We start from the raw sequence: 13,223 nt of genomic DNA, 5'->3' as shown, positions 1-13,223 counted from the left end.
GCAGCCTCCATAGGTGGAGGCTTCCAGGTATAGGCTTCTGACACGTCTGCCTTCCCACCTGCTTCTCTGTGACCTTGGGTGCACTGTGAGTATACCGGATAGAGCGCTTGGCGCAGTGCATGGCACTGGAAATGTAGGCGATTACGTCGAGGTCATTTTTCTTTTGTGAGGACAGGGACAGGGCATGAGGGGCAGAGAACAGTAACCGAGCGCGGGATATTTCTCCCACCCTTCAGTATTGGAAACCCAATGGGTTAAAGTGCGTGTGGCCCAGACTGTAGCTGAGGCCCTTGGTCCTCGGCCGCGCCTCGCCCCTTGTGAGGTCTCCCTTACTGAAGACACGAGTGGCCCTCGTCCCACCCACCCCAGACACCAAAGGGTGTAGATTCCGGTGGCCGCGGCGCGGGCAGGACCGCACTCCTTGAGCGGCTCCCGGAACCCGGCGCCCGCCCTCGGGAACCCCGAGGCAGATGTAGGTGGGGGGGAGGGCAGGGCGCGCTCTGCGCCCGAGCATATCCCGGACCCCCTCCCCCCCGCCAGCCCCGGGACGCCTGAGCTTCAGGATGCACCCCAAGATCTTGGGCTCTAGGCCCCGAGTCCCGGGAGCTTTCTGCGGCGCGCGCGCATGCGCGCCGGCGCCTTCCGCTGTTTGGCCGTTTCCATGACGACCAAGTCAGTCGGCCGGTGGTTCCCCGGCGAGAGAATGAAGCTCAAGGGCCTCCTGCTCCGGTATTACCCGCCAGGTACAGGCCGGGCCCCGCTCTGCCCTCTTGTGAGAACCTGCACCAGGAGGGTCTGGGGCAGAGGAGGGTGCGGGAACCCGAGAGGTGGGGTCCAGAACGAGTGATCCCTGTGGGACGGGAAGCCTGGTGCTTCCTAACTTGGGCCCCTCACTGCTTCGGATGCTGGACTCTGTTCCTCAAAAGTTTTAAAAAGACTCTTTGAGTTTTTTTTTGTTTGTTTTTTTTTTGCGGTACTTGGGCCTCTCACCGGCGTGGCCTCTCCCGTTGCGGAGCACAGGCTCCGGACGCGCAGGCCCAGCGGCCATGGCTCACGGGCCCAGCCACTCCGCGGCTCACGGGCCCAGCCGCTCCGAGGTATGTGTGTTCCTTCCGGACGGGGTCACGAACCCGCGTCCCCTGCTTTGGCAGGCGGACTCTCAACCACTGCGCCACCCGGGAAGCCCTCAGGAAGTCTTTAAACTTTTAAATTGCTGAGTCATAATGCTTTCTGGTTACTTAGGAATGAAGTGAACGGGGAGGGATAGGAGGTGATTAGTGGTGGAATATTGGTTTCTGGAAGGGAAGACACCGACAAGGACCACATTGATTTTTTTTTTTTTTTTTTTTTTTCTGCGGTACGCGGGCCTCTCACCGACGTGGTCTCTCCCGTTGCGGAGCACAGGCTCCGGACGCGCAGGCCCAGCGGCCATGGTTCACGGGCCCAGCCGCTCCGCGGCATGTGGGATCCTCCCGGACCAGGGCACGAACCCGTGTCCCCCGCATTGGCAGGCGGACTCTCAACCACTGCGCCACCAGGGAAGCCCTCAGGAAGTCTTTAAACTTTTAAATTGCTGAGTCATAATGCTTTCTGGTTACTTAGGAATGAAGTGAACGGGGAGGGATAGGGGGTGATTAGTGGTGGAATATTGGTTTCTGGAAGGGAAGACACCGACAAGGACCACATTGATTTCTTTTTTTTTTTTTTTTTTTTTTTGCGGTACGCGGGCCTCTCACTGCCGTAGCCTCTCCCGTTGCGGAGCACAAGCTCCGGACGCACGGGCCCAGCCACTCCGCGGCTCACGGGCCCAGCCGCTCCGCGGCATGTGGGTTCCTCCTGGACGGGGGCACGAACCCGCGTCCCCTGCTTTGGCAGGCGGACTCAACCACTGCGCCACCCGGGAAGCCCTCAGGAAGTCTTTAAACTTTTAAATTGCTGAGTCATAATGCTTTCTGGTTACTTAGGAATGAAGTGAACGGGGAGGGATAGGAGGTGATTAGTGATGTGGTGGAATATTGGTTTCTGGAAGGGAAGACACCGACAAGGACCACATTGATTTTTATTTTAAACGCACCAGAATAAGTCAAGGTGTGTTGAGTATAAAAAGAAAAATGCATACTTAATAAGCATATTACCTTAGTGACTGAATTCCAGACTGTACGTATCAATCAATCAGCACATTTACTCAAGGTCTACTCTGTACACACTTTGTGCTCCTTGTCATGGGACTTTGCGGTACGCGGGCCTCTCACTGTTGTGGCCTCTCCCGTTGCGGAGCACAGGCTCCAGACGCGCAGGCTCAGGGGCCATGACTCACGGGCCCAGCCGCTCCGCGGCATGTGGGATCTTCCCGGACCGGGGCACGAACCCGCATCCTTTGCTTCGGCAAGTGAACTCTCAACCACTGCGCCACCAGGGAAGCCCCTAAATACAGTGTTTTGACAGAGTTTCCTGTTCTCTCTTGATCCGAAATGCTGCTGGAATCATGTCTATTACGTCAAATTATAGTCTGTTGCAGTGATTCTCAAAGTGTAAGGGGACTCTTGGGGCCCTCAGATCCTTTCATTGGGGGCCTCAATGTCAAATCTCTTCTTGTAATAACACTAAGATATCATTTTCTTTTTTTCACGGTGTAGATATTTGCCCTAGTGGTGCAAAAGCAATGGCAGGTGAAACTGCTGGTGCCTGACTACAAATCAAGCAGTGGCACCGAACTCTAACAATGGCCATTGTATTCCTCACTGACACACTTGCAATAGGAGAAACAGACAAACACACAAACACCCAGAAGCCCTTAGTTTTACTTAAGAATGTCCTTGGTGAAGCAATAACACTTATTAACGTAGTGAAATACTGACATGTGGGTACGTGTTTTCTGGGTGATGAAGTAGAAAGTTCTCCTGAGGTGCTTCTGCTGCAAAGTGATGTACGATCCTTATCTTGAGGAATGTGCTTGTGCACGTGTTTGAGCTGAAAGATGAACTAGCCATTTTTTTCATGGAACACCGTTTTTACGTGAAAGACAGAAATAAACATGGTTTTCAGACTTGTATGTATGGCAGACATTTTCTTGAAAATGAACAAAGTGAGTCTGAAATTTTCAAGCAAAACTGTCAATATTTCTTGCCAGTGATAAAAGTTGAGCTTTCAGAGCGAGAATTAGAACACCAGGAAATTTGTATCTAAATCATAAGCTTAACAGCTTACCAACAGTAAAAGAGTTTTCTGATGATAGATATTGGTATTAACAAATGTGATTTTTTGGATATTGTATGATGAAATATGCGCACATTTAGAACTCAGTAAACTAACATTTTTCAAATATCTGACGCATGATGTTGTAAATCACACGTGGTAAAAGAAATTGAAAGTGTGAGATAGACCAATGGCTTTTAATGTAACCGGGTCTGAAGAGTTCATTGATGTGGTTTCAGACTCGGAATTGCAACCAGTCTTTATAAAAACTACCATTTGTTGAGTTTTAAAGTAGTATCGAAGAAGAATATCCAGAATTACACAAAAAACTGATTAAAATATTCCTCCATTTTCCAACTACGTATCTGTGTATGACCCAGATTTTTTCTTATATTATATTTAAAACAATCTATAGCAACAGCTTAAATGCAGAAGCAGAGATGAGAATCCAGCCGTCTTTAGTTAAGCTAGATATTAAAGAGATCTGCAAAAGTGTAAAACAATGCTACTTTTCTTACATTTTTTTGGGTGAGGGGAGTAAATATAGTTATTTCAATAAAATATGCTATTTATATTAACATGCTATGAATTTATTATTGCTATTTTACAACAATTTAGTAAATATGTTTTTAAAATTTCAATTTTAATGTGGAAAGTATTAGAAAACCCCCAATTCCCAATAATTAAAAACGTGTAAATTAGTCCTGAGGCCAAAACATTTCAAGTCCGCTGGTCCATATCCATAGAGGTGGTATGATAGAGGCTCTGTTCACATTTTTTTCAGTCTGTTATCTCTCTGTTGTTCAGCTTGAATATATTCTGTTGATTAGTCTTCAAGTTCACTGATTCTATGCTTTGTCATCTCTGCTCTACTACTGAGCCTATTCAGCATGTTTTCCATTTTGGTTACTGTATTTTTCATAATACCATAATTCCCATTTGATTTATTTCAATAACTTCTATTTATTTTCTGAGATTTTTCATTTATTTGTTTCAAGTGAATCTGTAAACGACTGCTGAAGCATTTTTTTTTTTTTTTTTTTTTTTCTGGCCGTGCCGTGTGGCTTGTGGGATCTTAGTTCCCTGACCAGGGATTGAACCCGCGCCCGCTGCATTGGAAGTGTGGAGTCTTAACCACTGGAAAGCCAGGGAAGCCCCTGAAGCATTTTTATGATACCTCCTTTGAAATCCTTGTCATTAGTTCCAGTATCTGATTCATCTCCATATTGGCATTTATTGATTGTCTTTCTCTGGTTCTTATTGTGAAGAGTGACTTTTTTTTTTTTTTTTTTTTTTTTTTTTTTTGCGGTACGCGGGCCTCTCACTGTTGTGGCCTCTCCCGTTGTGGAGCACAGGCTCCGGACGCGCAGGCTCAGTGGCCATGGCTCACGGGCCCAGCCGCTCCGCGGCATGTGGGATCCTCCCGGACCGGGGCACGAACCCGCATCCCCTGCATCGGCAGGCGGACTCTCAACCACTGCGCCACCAGGGAAGCCCTGAGTGACTGTTTATTGTATCCTGGAGACTCTTGATCCCACCTACATCTATTTTGGCATGCCGTCACCATGTTTAGGTTTAGTACATAGGTTCTGGTCTGCTTCTGTGGGCTTTAATTACAGTGATACTTTAGTTTTCTGAGCTTTTGCCATGTTATTCTGGTCTAATTTGTTTTTCTGGTGTAAGACTCCTGCTTTGCTTTGTCTTAGCAAGACTCCTGCTCAGTCTTCTCTGGTGCCACCTGCAGGGGCAGAAGGTATGTCCCCAGTGTGCCTGTTCTCACTGTGTGACCTTCGGGGGGTGGAGGACAAGCCCCTGGGCCTGGTTGTGCCACTGGTTGAAAGGCAGGGAGACGCTGCTTTGGTGCTTTGCTGTGGAATGGGGTCTGGGAGGTCCTGGGACTTCGCTGATGCTGCTGTAGGCAGATCAGATGGCCCCCTCAGACAGCAGCTGAGGAGCAGGGATATGTGAAGGTCTGTGGCTTTGCTGCTCCAGCTGTTGCAGGCAGATGAGATTGCACTGGGGCCGAGCTTTGCAGTGGGGACTGGGACAGCCCAGGGCTTCCACTGGTGGGTGGGTGGGTGGGACTGCCTGCAGGGGCCCCCGTGGTGGAGCAGTTCAGGGTTCCTCATCAGTACTTTGTCTGACTTCTCTTTTCCTTGTCCGTTGGCCACAGAAAGCAAGCTTTTTTGTTGTTTTTTGATGTTTTGATATCTGTGCTTTTCGGTGGTTTCAGGCTGCCAGTCCTTTTGGTCCCCACTGTTGGGATACATGTGAAATGAAAAGAAAACCCAGGGAACTCACTGTGTTGTCATTCCTCAAATCCTGAGGCCCCTATCCATCCACCTTTTTCTATCCAACTTTCAATTATTTTAGCATTGCCTGCTGAATTCAAGTGTATTTAGAGGACAGACCAAGGAAAAGTGGGTCTACACCATCTTGTTTTGAAATCAGACATCACTGCATATGTTTTATGTAGAAAAATGGAAAAACAAAAATGAAAAAATTATGTCAAAGTAGGTTAACTTTTGGCATAGGCTGTGATCATAAGTGTTTTATAACTTAATATTTGTTTATTTCTTAGGAATTATGTTGGAATATGAAGAAAGTGGACAACTAAAGACCAAATCCATAGATCTGCTCGATCTCCGTACCAGGTAAGTTAGCTATATAATGCAATATGTATTTCATATCCAAAATTGTGATGGGGAGACCCTGACATAGGGTGGTGTGTGGATGAGCTGCGTAAGCTACAGACAATGCATTACTAATTAAATTGTTCCGGGGTATATTATTTCCTGTTTGTTTTGTTGAATTTTATTTGAATGTCTTGCTGAATGAGGAGGAAGTAGAAAAAGGATCATCAATCTTTCTTCTTCTTCTTCCCAAACCAACCATATTTAAAAAGAAAAAAAATAAACCTTTTGGTTTGGAAATCTGTTTTGATTCATAACATTTGTTGGAAACCTTTCCAAGAGGCATTATTATCTTTTTAATTCTTATGTAAGTATAACTGTTTTGACAACTGAGTTTTTCAAAGTCATCATTGTGAAACATCTCTGATTCATTTCCATTCCAAATATTCACTTTTATTCTGAAAGACTGTGTTTCTTGAGAGCTGGGACCGTACCCTGACACTCCCAGGACTCAACCTATGGTAGGTAATAAATGTTAGTTGAATGAATGGTCTCCTAGCTCAGTGCCTTGCACAAAACTGGAGCTCAGCCTGTGTTTATTTGTGAACAGAAGGAGGATGCTTATCAGAGTTCACATTTCTGGGAAGCAGATGCTGAAACAGAAGTAGGTGGGTACAAGGTTACTGGGAAGTGACACCTGGGACAGATCAGAGGATGAGGCACGTCTGGGCAGGAGGAGACATCAACCTTGATGATGATGCAGGTTTGACAAGAGTCTCTCCAGCCCGTGGGGGAGCTCGGAACAAAGCTTGCGGGTTTGAGGACCCCCTTACGGGGCAGAAGTGGCCAGGCTCTTGCGCGGCCCCCTTGCCTAGCCAGCGGCCAAGGGCTGTGGGTAAGAGCAAGCCGTGGGCTCAGACACTAACATGGATCCTGAAGAAGCTGCAGCTGGAGGCTGTCAGCCAACCACCACCTCCCTCACGGCAGCTGGGCCCCGAGTCCTTTCTCGATACGCATTTGTGACATGTTTTGCAAAATGACCCTATTTTGGATGTTTTGTGGTATACAGACGTTAATATTTGTCTTGAATTAATATTATTCTGGACTAGCAAAATTTACCATGATTGCTGTAGATTATTTGAATACTGGGGAAAACTTGAACCTGTACTTTTCACACCAGTTCTCTTTCAGGGACATAATGTTATAGCCCATAAGAAATCCAATAATAATAATAATAGTAATTCTTTGAATGTTTGTTTTTGATTAGGTACTTTCTCTTTCCCTAAAAATATTGCAAACCTAACCTTTCTGAGCCTCAGTTTCTTCATCACTAAAATAGTTGTGAAAACGTGTTAAATTAGAGGGTTGTTATAGGATTAAATGACAGAACATATGTAAGGTGCAAAGTATAGTAGGAGTGGGCACATTTAATATATGTTCATTTAAAAGAAAAAAGAAGCAGGAAAAAAATAAATAAAAAGAGCTCTTGTTCAGAAGCAGTATGCACTTGGCCTTCTTAGGTAAGCAAGTGAGAATCTTTGTACACCTTCCTCAGGAGAAATCTCAGTTCATGGAAAGGCATTGGAGAGAACCCAAGCAGCTTTCATCTGTGACACAGTGCTCTTCAGTGATTTCTGTGTTTTTTTTTTCCCCCAGAAATCTCTTGGTAAAAATGATGGTGTTGTTGACATTTTATAAATCTTATGCGTCATAAAGCTATATAATCCTTTATGTAATAAATGTATATGCAATTTTTGACAAAGACAAAAATAACTTTTTTGTTCTTGGTGAATTTCAGTACAGATGTCAATGCCTTAGTACAAGAGATACAGAAAGCAGAACCTCTAATCACAGCTTCACGAGCAAACCAGGTCAAACTTTTAATACAGAGGTTACAAAATAAACTCGGACAGTACAGCAACCACAAATTCTATCTTTTTAAGGTAATGTCTGTTTTAAAGATACTAAGTAGAACTTCAATGAATTAATTGGTGTTCTATTAATCTGAGGTCAAGTACAAATCATGTTTTCTCTTTTCCTCAGTTCCTCATATATTTTTGCTAAGTCTTAATAAATGTTCGTTGAATGAATGAATGAAATTCAAAAATTTACTTCTTAACAGTTTCAATAAAGATTTGTACTAGTAACTTTAACTTTTCTTTATAATGATAATCTAAAGGATAATCTAAGTTATTGAATAATTAAAATTTTTTCCAGTTAGAGTAATATTAAGACATGTTTCATGGTGGATCAATATTTCAAATTTTCTGCTTCCATGTGAACTAAACTATATTTTAGCAAATTATTTATTGACATGGATTGCATAATTTAATTCAATGAAAATATGCTTATTTTCCTGTAGTATTTTGGTGACTAAATTAAAACAAATGTAGTCATTTATTCAAGAACAGCTTTTATTTTTTTCTTTATTATTTAACAAAATTTAATGATTTATTCTAGAATTGCTTTATATTACACTGATTTTATTTGTTATGACTTAAGTAGACTTATTATTAAATACTCAGCTTATTTTGTCTGATGCAAAATATTCAGGCAATCTGTATTCATCTGTTCCATTCACGAGAGGATGGTTATTCTTGTAATAGTTCTTTGTCCAGTAGGTGGCACTATTTAACTTCAAATATGAGCTCTATAACGCATGACCTTGTAATTTATCCACCAAAGGGAACATTTTTGATAGTGAAAGAGGACACTATTAATAGTTACACTCTGGCAGTAGACATAACTGGGACCGTCCCAGTCTAGCCAATCACTCTGTCCATAAACAGACGATCCAATTTAAGTATATTCATTCAATAAATATTAAGCGTCCCCTATGTGCTAGACAATGTAGGGATGGAAAGATAAATAACACAACGTATCCTGACTCTGAAGGAGCTTTAAGATTCAAAAAGTAATGCTACATTGTAAATCTGTATTTGAAACATATTTAGTTTATTTCCTATATACACTGTTTATGCATATATACAAAACCATGTGCAATATGTGAAAGAAAATATAAATTAGTGCTATTTGGTATTTTATAGCCATAATCTATCTAAAGGTAAATTGATGGAAAACACAGATCCTATTATGTTTCTGTAATTAGTTGTAACCACCAAATGTGTTAGTAGTCTTAATAATAGAAGGTCCAATGTAGTTTTCTCATTTGTTCAGATATTTGATATTGTCCATTTATTATGTATAATTAAGACACATTTGAGTGTCTTCATTGGTTTGCAGTTAAAATGAATGAACTGAAAAATTTTGTTTGAGTTTAAAATAAGTGGTGTTTTCTTTCATTGAAGGTTCTCAGAGCACATATACTGCCATTGACTAACGTTGCACTTAATAAATCAGGCTCATGGTAAGGTTCTCTGTTTATTTAAAACAGTTTATTAGACTTTATTTTTTAGAGCAGCTTTAGGTTCACAGCAAAACTGAGCAGAAGGTACAGAGGTTTCCTATAAAGCGTCTGCCTTGTGCCCCTGCACACAGCTTCCCTCACCATCAGCGTCCCCCACCAAGACCTGCATCTGTTACAGTTGTAGCCGATATTGATAGCGACACATCATTATCACGAAAAGTTCATAGTTTACATTAGGGTTGACTCTTGGTTTTGTACATTCTGCAGGTTGGCAAATGTATAATGACATATACCCACTGTTGTGGGATCACACAGAGCAGTTTCACTGCCCTAAAATCCTCTGTGTTCTGGTTCTTTATTTCTATGTGTAAGTCTCTATTTCTATTCTTTATTTCTAATTTTTAATAATCAAGGGATAAAAGTTTTAAAATAAAAGTATACATGTAAGGAATACAACAGGATGATTTGATATACATATACATAGTGAAATGATAACTACAGTCAAGTTAATTAACATCTCATCTCCATAGTTACCATCTTTTGGGTGTGTGATGAGGGCACCTGACATCTATTCTTTCAGCATATTTCTGGCATTCAATACAGTATTATTAACTGTAGTCATCATGCCTGTACGTTAGATCTCTAGGCTTATTCATTCTGTGTAACTGCAACTTTGTACCCTTTGACCAATGTCTTCCCATTTCTCCTCCCCAGTCCCTGGTAACTGCTGTTCTACTCTCTGCTTCTGTGAGTTCAACTTTGTTGTTGTTTAGATTGCACATCTAAGTGAGATCATATGGTATTTGTCCTTCTGTGTCTGGCTTATTTCACTTAGCATCATGTCCTTCAGGTTCATCCATGCAGTAGCAAATGGCAGGATGTCCTTCTTTCTCATGGCCGAATGATATTTCATTGTAAACATATATATGCACCATATTTTCTTCACCTATTCATCCTTTGACAGATATTCAGGTTATTTCCATATCTCGGCTATAGTGAATAATGCTGCAGTGAACATAGGAGTGCAGGTATCGCTATGAGATCCTGATTTTGTTTCCTTTGGATATATACCCAGAAATGAGATTGCTGGATCATATGGTAGTTCTATTTTTAATTTTTTTTGGTAACCACCATCCTCTGTTGCATAATGACCATACCAATTTACATTCCCCAAGAAGTTAGGAGGAAAATGCCTAGAAGAGAACCACAGATATACTGCCTTGTCAGCCTTGCTGTTTAGCTGGGTGCAGATCAGAATTTGTTTCACCTTTTATCATAACCACTTGTCATTAAGACTGGCTTTTCAATTTTGTGCTTTTTGTTCTGTGCTTGGGAAATATTTTTCCTAATGGAGTATTTAAGGAATAACTCAGATACTCTTAATTTAAGCTGTTAGAGGTCAATATATTGATACTAACGAGTCCTATAGTAGAATAGTCACGTTAAAGGATTGTTAAATATTAAACAAATATTTATTGAACACTTAGTGTGTCAGTCATGTTCCAGGGCCTAGGGATGATGGTGGTAAACCAGGCGGATAGAAGAACTAGCATGTATGAAAGAAACAATACAGTTCTTCAGAGACTAGTGGGAAGGGGAATATGGCTGATCAGGGTGTGCTCTCGGGAGAAGTTGAGGTCCCAGGTGTAGCCAGGACTGCTGGCCTTGCGGACCACAAGCAAAGTTTGAATTTTCCTCTAGATCACTGGGAAGCCATCTGAGGAAGGTTAAAGAAAATAAATCCAATTTTGGTGAGGGAAATAGATTTGTAAGGGACATGTGTGAGTCAAGCCCTATTAGAAGGTGGTTTTATTTGTTTGGGCAAGAGATGGAGACAATGGAGCTGGTGAGAAGGGATGTACTAGGGATGTATTCTGAGACTGGGCTAATAGAATTTACTGATAGATTGTGTGTGGGATGTGAGGGAAAGAGAGGCATCAAAGGTGATGCTAAGACTTTATGGTCTGACCAACGGGAAGAATGATGTTATTTGTTGAGATATATTAGAGTTTCAGAAAATGTTACTGATTATTAACATTATTTAATGATATAACTATTTATATTGTAAGAATGATTATTGGAAGGATTACTCTTTATTTTATTTAGTAACTAGTAACTCCTTTTTGGGTTTGGGTTAAAATTGGAAAGTTTCCAGGTCAAAGGTTAGATATTGCTCCCAATTTGTTTGTTCTGCCTTCACAACTTCCATTGTAAAAAGCAAGGTAAATGGGGTTATAATTTTGCAGGCAAAAGCAATGAGGTCTTTATTAACACATTGCTAGTTTCACCTTGTGGTGTATTTATATTGCTTGTGTTAGCTTTATCACAGGAAGCTATGATCGGACATGCAAACTCTGGGACACTGCCTCTGGAGAGGAACTTCACACCCTGGAGGGTCACAGGAATGTGGTTTATGCCGTAGCATTCAACAATCCTTATGGGTAAAAAGACATTCACTTGTTCAGTTATTCCTTATTAATCCATTCATTCTTTTATTCATGTCTCCCTCTATCTATTGGGGAAGGAAAAGAGGAAGACAAAGAACTAAAAGTTATTGAGTGCCTGACATGTGCTTTGAAAACCTCTTAAATACCTTCTTCAGTGCTTAAAGGAGCTTTGGGATAGGTATTGCTGGTTTCATATAACGTATATAAAGTTCAGATACCCTTCCCAGGTTCACACAGTAGTAAAGAGGTGAGTAAGGGTTCAGGCTTTTGCAGGGCTGACTCTCTGCCCTTGGGAGCTCTCTGACAGCAAGTTCCTGCTGATGTTTATAGCACTGGGCTGAACATGTAAACTGATACTATTCAAAAATTAGAACTCTAGTTTGTTATAGAGTTCACTGAAATAGATATAAGATTGCTTGTTGTTTCATTTTATTTTTAAAAAATTTTTATTCTATATTGGAGTATAGTTGATTTACTGGATAGGTTATTATTTTAGAAGTGAAATAAACTTCTGAGTAGATAGAGATCCATGTATTAATATCTCTTCTCTTAATTCAGTATATCAAATACTGTGGTTGAATTTGCTTCCAAATTCCATATATATTCTTTTTAAATCTTAGTGACAAAATTGCCACTGGATCCTTTGATAAGACTTGTAAACTATGGAGTGTAGAAACCGGAAACTGTTACCATACCTTTAGGGGTCATACAGCAGAAATAGTGAGTATATTTATTTTATTATATTTTTATGTTGTCATTCTTTTTGTTTTTGTTTTGTTTTACTTTCCTCTTTTTTCAGTAGAACTTATTTTTTAGAGCAGTTTTAGGTTGACAGGAAAATTGAGTAAAAAGTACAAAGGTTTCTCACCTTTCCCCTCCGCGGCATGCTCCATTATCAAGCATCCCCATCAGGGTGGTACGTATATTACAACTGATGAACTTACACTGGCACATCACATCATTGTTATTTCTTTTTAGAATTCCATTGTAAAAGCAGTGGCTATACCTTTATAATTAATTTTAAAGCCTATCTGATATTTTCAGTTTCTATGTATCATGTATGGTGGTATTGATATAATTTATAAACTAGTCTTAATATCTTGCCGATACTGTAAAAGCCCCGTATCCTGCTTTGACTAAGTAGGCGTATGATGGGATAAGTATATGAACACAGTATCCAACCTGACTTTTCCTCTTTCACTGACTTGTCTTTAGAGGACTGACGTGATGAGGGTTGACGAAGTTCTTAAAGTAGCTTTTAAAATAACTTTTTTATATCATGTAAGATATCTAAGCTGATTGTTTTCTGGATATAATTAGAACTCAAATTTGCATAAATTGTTTGATACTCGAAATGGCTCTCACTATTGGGAAGCCCTTGTCCTTGGCCAATTCTGTGTTACATCTTATAACAATTAGTGAGATAATTGGCACCCTATGGAACAAGTGATAGCTTTTAAAAATAAACCGTCTACTTATTTTAGGAATAAAAATTTATTTATATTCATCCTTCAAATTCATCGTATGTTCATCCAACAAGAGCTCACGCTATGTTCAAGGTGCTTTGCTAAACACTGGGGA

General features: G+C 41.1%; 1 protein-coding gene across 6 annotated transcripts in view; it reads left to right on the top strand.

The window, feature by feature from the left end:
- The first annotated feature begins 636 nt into the window (after positions 1-636).
- DAW1 (dynein assembly factor with WD repeats 1) overlaps positions 637-13,223 on the top strand; it is a 31,515-nt gene continuing 18,928 nt past the window's right edge. For 3 of the 6 annotated variants that reach the window (XR_012332957.1, XM_019923645.3, XM_019923643.3), the window contains exons 1-6: positions 638-743; positions 5,777-5,849; positions 7,627-7,771; positions 9,137-9,195; positions 11,514-11,636; positions 12,263-12,362. Coding sequence is in view for 5 of the 6 variants with exons in the window: in XM_019923645.3 (XP_019779204.1) it covers positions 662-743; positions 5,777-5,849; positions 7,627-7,771; positions 9,137-9,195; positions 11,514-11,636; positions 12,263-12,362 (582 nt within the window). In the remaining variant the exon portion in view is untranslated. The other 3 variants (XM_019923641.3, XM_019923642.3, XM_033859619.2) reach the window with 3 other exon arrangements.

Source organism: Tursiops truncatus, chromosome 7 (genome assembly GCF_011762595.2).
Source record: "Tursiops truncatus isolate mTurTru1 chromosome 7, mTurTru1.mat.Y, whole genome shotgun sequence".
Taxonomy (NCBI): Eukaryota; Metazoa; Chordata; class Mammalia; order Artiodactyla; family Delphinidae; genus Tursiops; species Tursiops truncatus.
Note: the sequence above shows the minus strand (reverse complement) of the source record. Positions and strands in the feature narration are given on the sequence as shown.